General features: G+C 39.2%; 1 protein-coding gene across 1 annotated transcript in view; it reads left to right on the forward strand.

Annotated features, from left to right (window-relative positions):
• Positions 1-3,063: 3,063 nt before the first annotated feature.
• Positions 3,064-6,955, forward strand: part of NEK4 (NIMA-related kinase 4) — a gene marked incomplete at its 5' end in the record, with an annotated part of 11,050 nt that continues 7,158 nt past the window's right edge. Inside the window, 5 exons of the mRNA XM_009085163.1 lie at positions 3,064-3,330; positions 4,323-4,520; positions 5,347-5,454; positions 6,109-6,263; positions 6,865-6,955. The exon at positions 6,865-6,955 is cut by the window's right edge and continues 45 nt beyond it. Coding sequence (XP_009083411.1) covers positions 3,064-3,330; positions 4,323-4,520; positions 5,347-5,454; positions 6,109-6,263; positions 6,865-6,955 — 819 coding nt within the window. The remainder of the gene's footprint in view (positions 3,331-4,322; positions 4,521-5,346; positions 5,455-6,108; positions 6,264-6,864) is intronic.

A 6,955-nucleotide genomic window follows, 5' to 3' on the forward strand; every position in this document is an offset into this window, starting at 1 on the left:
ATTCTATGATTCTATGATTCTCTTCCCTCATCTAGCAGGACTTTTATTAAAGGTGTGAAGGAAGACCCTTGACCCATTCCTCCTCTCTTAATCTCAAAAATACCCTGAACAAACCAAACCCCCAAAATCCTCACTTTTTGTTTGAATTTAAATGTAAAGAACAACAATTATTTGGTTTGGTAATTTTTTAATGTATAATGCTGTATTTTGTGAGGGAAAACCTGGCTTGGGTAGTCCTGTGGGTGACAGGAAAGCACATCCTGCTCTTAGCATGAGACAGAACAGGTTGCTCTTGTCCTGCTACACTTGTGTAGTGTCTTTAAGACATGCACATGTGGTGGAGATAACAATGATAGCAAGGATGGAAAAACATCTCCTAGCACCGGCTCTAGGGGAGGAAGATGTGCTCTGTATCAGCTGCAGCCGAGCCTGGGAAGGTTTGGGCTGTGGCAGAGGTGAAGTGCAAGCATTCTTGCTGGAAAACTGAAATAATCAGTCTTGCCTGGCCAAAGCAGATGTGTTTGATAGAAAATGTGAGAGGGTAAACAGATGAGGATGGAGAACATCCACAGGAACTTTGTAAAGGGCCTTACACACAGGATTTTACTGGAGGTGGTGGGAGTTTGTTCCCAGCAGGGATCTGAGAGTGTGTCCTTCCTGGCTGGAATCCAGAGGTGAATCCCAACAGCCTGTGGGTTGGGTTGCAGAGATGGCTGGACTCGTTCCCTCCAGGCCATCACCACAGTGCATAGTCCAATGTCTGCAGAGACCTGCTAACCTTGTCCTGAAAGTAAAGAGGGCATTGAGGTGACTTTCCTTGGATTTCTTTGTCATGCTGCTGGTCATTCACATTGGCAGGAGCTTTGCTTTATTGTATCTTAAATATTTGGTGTGATTTACTCTCTTATCTTTTGCCAACTTTTGTAAACTTTCCCCTGTAGCAGGATGATCAGAATTCTTTGTAGTGGCTTTGGCATAGTGCCATGTGTTCTGTAGAGAGTTTATATTTTATTTAAGTGTATTTGCTTATAACTGAATTCTGGGGTTGTTTGCGGAGAAGGTCAAGTGTCTCCAAATGTTTAAAGCAAAACATAATGTGATTTGTACATGATTTGGTTTCAAAAAAAGGCAGAAGGGCATTGCAATGGATTTTGTGGGGAAACTTGCCAGGAGAACATCCACATTAAACCAAATGTACTTGATGCCAAGTTTGAAATTAGGCTAATGTATGTGCTTTTTGCATTTTAGTAGTGTATCCTCTAGAAGGTGATGGTATAAAGTTAAAAGCTTTTGGTTTCCATGCCCAAAGGTACAGCTGTAGTTGGCTTGTCACATAGAACACAACAGTTACAGCATTTCTGTTTTATTTTACACTTAGATGATGCTCTACATGATCAGTTTTGTTACATTCCACTGGAAGCTTTGCATCATCACAGGTTATATCTGGCAGACTTAGGGGTACCTTGGATTTTCTGGGTAATTGGTTCCCTTGGTGTATGGGGGTATCTCCTCAGCACTAATTGACTGTGCTGGACTAATTACTGCCCCCAGCCTGGGGAGCAGGCACTGAGCAATTGCTGAGGACACTGACATTCAGCAAGTAAAAAGTTTTTTGGCAGTTTCAGTTTAAAAGCTGTTGGATAAGAGTGGGGTCAGGTGTAACTATGGCAGGATTGTTCCTGGGAAAGCTGATGCCCTAAAGGGATTGCCACAAAATTGACATCAGGAAGGGCCCAGATCTCACCTAAATACTGGGACTGTGGGTGATGAAAGTGTGTGATGGATTTTGTCTCATCTTCAGTTTCATAAAATATGAAATTCCTGAGAGTTACCCTTGATGTGGTACATCCTAGGGAAGTAAATATCAGCTTTTGTATGTGGTTCTAAAAAATTCTTAACCCATCTTAATACAGAATAAAGGAAGTTTAGGAATAAGCATAAGACCTTTTGTCTCTTTCAGCATGACCAAGAGTCTGTGCCTCTCTGTAACAGTTCATTTCTTCTTGAGTAAGTTCAAGCCTGTGTATGCAGAAACTTGTAAATATGACAGGTAGTTTTGAGGCAAGTTTTTTTACAAAATAAATTAACTTTCAGGTTTTAGAGAAAGTGTTTTTTTTTTGTGTGTTCCCTTTGCTGTACCAACCTTCCAGCTGCATCCCTACTTGCTACATGGCTTTTCCTGATAAAAGTTTTTATTCCAGTTCTCTCATCCTTCAGTGTTTTGTAGACGTTTTGTACAATGCAATTAGTCCCAAGTCAGTTCTGCCTTGAGGAGCTTAATCTGGGTGCAAGTTTTTGAAGAACAGAATGAGCAGGCCTGAAAAGCTCTGCAGCATTGTTTTGTACACTCAGAAATTCATAATTGTGATTATGACAACAGGCAATTTGTAATCTAAGGCTTGAAACTGAGATTTTTTTAGGCTTCAGATGTGTCACCTGTGTTTGCTAAAGTTGTGAGGTGTCGTTTCTTGAGTTTCTCTTTTTTCACGAAGAACATACGTTTGGTTTCTGAAGAAGTAAAAGGAAAACTCCACCTTTCCTTAAAATAAAATTAAAGAAGTTGGGTTTGATATTCTAGCAGAGAAGACAAAAATAAGAGTAGCCAGATGACTGTCATCCTAGACATCCATTATCATTTTTTTGCATATGACCACATACTTTCCTTAATACAGATATTTAAAGTTACCATTGAAATGGCCTGTTTTGAGAGTAACTGCAGTGTACAAACAAGTATTTCAGGCTTGAGAGATGAATGACAGAGACATTTAAAAATGAGAGTGTGGAAGAAAAGATAAATGTGAATGTTAGTCAGAAGAAAGCAAAACACCACAAAATTCCTGTGCAGTGTTGTATTCAGGTAGATGACTGGAGTAGCCATACCTGCTTCATTTTTACAGCATCAGGGTAGAAATGATGAATAACTGTTAGACGAAGTGCAGTCTCTGTATAGAATAACATGTGGGGATTCCAAATACTGTATCTCTTTTAGATCGGGGGGATTCCCTAGGGCTGCTGTGTCATTACTTTCATCTTTTATGATATACTTTGCCATTTCTTTTACAGTATGTCATCAAAAAGTTAAACCTTAAAAATGCTTCCAGCCGGGAGAGGAGAGCAGCAGAGCAGGAGGCACAGCTGTTATCCCAGCTCAAACACCCAAACATAGTCACCTACAGAGAGTCCTGGCAGGGGCAGGATGGCTGGTTATACATTGTCATGGGCTTCTGCGAGGGAGGAGATCTCTACCACAAACTCAAAGAGCAGAAGGGCAAACTCTTGCCTGAGAATCAGGTGGTGGAGTGGTTTGTCCAGATTGCCATGGCACTGCAGGTAAAATACAGTATAACTTCATCACCTCCAGATGTGAACTTAATCTGGTTCTTTCTGCATGTAAAAATTCCAGCTAGGCTGCAACTTTTGAATTCCTGCTTGGCTGAGTTAGCATCTAAAGGCAATGTTATTGGTACATTAAAGATGCTCACAGGTCATTGCAATCAAATCAACTTTGAGTAAGGACTTGCTATCATATGTTATGTGCATACCTTTCTGGCACAGTAGAGTAGTAGCCTCCAGGGTGTTTGCAACTCTAGTCTGAAATGCTTCTCTGGTTTGAACATTTAGGTTGGATTTATAAAATGTAGGTTTGGAAAACAACAAAAAAGGCAGATTATTTCAGAAGGATTTTGTGTTCAGTGGTTTTACAGCTTTTTTTTTTAAATGATAAACTGAGACTACTAACTCATCATTTATATTAAATCTTACCTCACTCCAGTGAAATTTAGTAACTGGAGATCAGCAAATTTTAAAGACTAGTGATAAAGACCAGATATAAATGTTTACACTAAAGAATAAGAAATTGGCTGTTGTGATCAAACATACACAAGTCTGCAGTACTGCCTGTTCTTGTTTATTATGACTGATTTTCTTCCCCATTTACACGAAACTCACCTTGTAATTTTCACTGAAATGTTATACTTAAGACGAAGATTGTCAAGAAATGGAAGCAGCAGAAAATGAGTTACAGTCTGAGTCTGAACTTTACACTTTTATTTCCTCTTTTCTGCTGACTTTGAAGAGCCACACGGGGAGACTTGGCTAAAGCAGTGCTGAGTTTTGGGCCTGTGCCTGTACCAGCCATTCTTAACGTTAATTCCTTAATACTGTCTCAGCAGGGACATTCCTCACTGTGATAGTGATTTATGTGCCTCTTCTGTGTTTGTGTTTTACCTCTTTGACTTGTGTAATGTGATTTGACTTTTCGGTGTGGAAGAACCAAGTAGGAATTAATTCAATCTATTTACATGGGTTTTTTCTCTCCCCAGTATTTACATGAAAAGCACATTCTGCATAGAGATCTTAAAACTCAAAATATTTTCCTGACACGAACAAATATAGTCAAAGTGGGTGACCTGGGAATAGCCAAGGTGTTGGAAAACCAGTCTGACATGGCCAGCACTCTGATAGGCACACCATACTACATGAGCCCAGAACTCTTCTCTAACAGACCTTACAACTACAAGGTACAGTATGAAATGTCATCTCCTTGTTGTTAGGCTCCTCAAGTTGTTTGTCTGAGAACAATACAATTTTACCTATTGTTTTTAATTTCTTATTGCTTCCAACTCTTTTTAATGTTCCCAAAGACCAGACAAAGAAATAAAAGAGAGATTTGTAGGGGCCTTTATTTCTGGAACTGTGTTTGGGAATTCACAGCACACAGTAAGTTATCACAGCCAAGGTGCTGAGCAGGCTGTGCCTGTGCCTCTCACAGCACAGCGATGGAACAGAATTACCAGTCTGTGTCAGATAGCTGCAGTCTCTGAATGCATTCTATTCACACAGGAGGCTTTATGGTCGAATATTTGTATTAGACACAGCAGCAGCAGGAAGGAAAATGAAATTTTAAGTAGAGGAATAAGCAGTGTTACTGTGAATTTAAAATGTAACAGAGTAAAGCAAACATGGTCCCTGTTCAGCTCTTGATGCAAACCACATACCCTGAGTGAGAGTGTCTGCAGGGAGCAAGAGCTGAGGGGAAACTGTTCTTCCAGTGAAAACTGGAATATTCTAATTTGTACTAAAAAAGGAAATAAACAACCCCCCTGCAAAGAGCTACTTTCTGTGCCTCTTCTCAGGAAAAAAATTGGTGATATTTGGAAGAAAATAATTCAGTTGATCAAAATTAAAAATGAAAGAAATACTGAAGCCAAAAGTTTGCAGTGGAGTTTGTTCTTAATTAGTTTACTGTCATTAAAGGTCTCTTTGAAATCAGGTGCCTAAGTCTGAAGATAAAACTTCTGCAATTAATAGGAGAGTTCCTAAATCTTTTTTTTCCCCGTTTTTCAGTCTGATGTCTGGGCACTAGGCTGCTGTGTGTATGAGATGGCCACACTGAAACATGCCTTTAATGCTAAAGACATGAACTCTTTGGTCTATCGAATTATCGAAGGAAAGGTAAAAACTTGTAAACTGTTTTTGTGTGTCTGCTTGGATTTCCTGTCTAGAACTTGATTTTATCTCTTCTAAGCAGAAATATTGCATGGAGTTAAAAACACTTTGCATGTTACATGCATCATCATATTTGTTGTAACACTGTCTGTGCTATGTGATGTAGTATCAGACCAAGGGAGTTACCAGTTTTGTAGGTATTGCTAGAGTTTCTTGTTGCCTTTTTGTATAACTAGTGTATTTATTAATTCTCGGAGTTCTGAGGTTACTTTCTTAACTTGCTTCTGATTTCAACATTGTGTGAAAAATTAAACTGCTGTTCATGTGATGCCATTTTTCTAGGTTAGCTTATTAAAGTATCTTCTTGCTTTGGCATATAATGAAGTTAATATGAATTTACTTTATATAAATTTTTAAGCCTATTTACAGGACTTTTACTGCTGACAGTAATGACAAATTGCAAACAGTTCTTAGACAAACACTTGGGATTTCTGTATTCTGTTAAATATTAAGCACTTGGGTAACTTTGAGCATCTGAACAATGGGACTATTTTGTATGGAAGGTATGTGTCTGAACATAACTGCAGGGCACAAATAATCCAGCAGTAGCCCCTGCTGAGGAATGTGTTAAATAATGTCAGGCTTCCCTTGCTTTCCCAGCTGCCACCCATGCCAAAGGACTACAGCCCAGAGCTGGTGCAAATAATACAAACGATGCTCAGTAAAAAGCCTGAGGAACGACCCAGTGTGAAAAGCATCCTGCGACAGCCTTATATCAAGCAGCAAATTTCTTTGTTTTTGGAAGCCACAAAGGCGTAAGATATTTTCCTTCGAGTGATTCTGTGCAGAATATTCCTGTTACTGAGGCCTTTATTTTGTAACTTCTCCTGTTTTTTGTGTAGCAGGATAAAATAAATTCTGTTATGTGCAGCTATTAAGCATGTGAACACATGAGTGTCTTTGGATCCTTTGAGAGATAGGAGGGAATTAGAGTGCAAAGCAGTTTTTGTGCAAATGCAGAGGCAGCAGGAAATACACATCTTTCCACATTGATTCTTTGAGGCCATTTATCATCTGGGAGTTGCAAAACCAAGTTAATTTTGATGTTCACTGATAAAATTATTTTTCTTTGTCAGGCTTAGTCAGTTATTTTACTGCTTCCAGATAGGACTGACCTTGGTGCCATGCAGAACAAGTATACATTTCTGGCAGAGTCTGAACCATGTTTTTAAGCTCCTTTTGTAGAAATGAAAATGAGGATGCTGTGCAGAGTCTGTTGGAAAAGCCCAGAATCCTTCACTCTTTGTGTGAAAGCTGTGCAGTGAAGTGGACTGTTTTGTAGTTAGTATTATCTGAAGAAATATCTTCAGACCTTGTTGATGGTGATTGAATGAGCAACTTTCATTTTCTTTACAGGAAAGCATCTAGAAGTAATAAGAAAACAGTGAAATCTAAACCTGAAGGTCCTTGTTCTGCTATCTCAGCAAAGAATGAGTCTCACAGCAGG

The sequence above is a fragment of the Acanthisitta chloris genome, unplaced genomic scaffold (assembly GCF_000695815.1).
Source record: "Acanthisitta chloris isolate BGI_N310 unplaced genomic scaffold, ASM69581v1 scaffold4302, whole genome shotgun sequence".
Classification (NCBI taxonomy): domain Eukaryota; kingdom Metazoa; phylum Chordata; class Aves; order Passeriformes; family Acanthisittidae; genus Acanthisitta; species Acanthisitta chloris.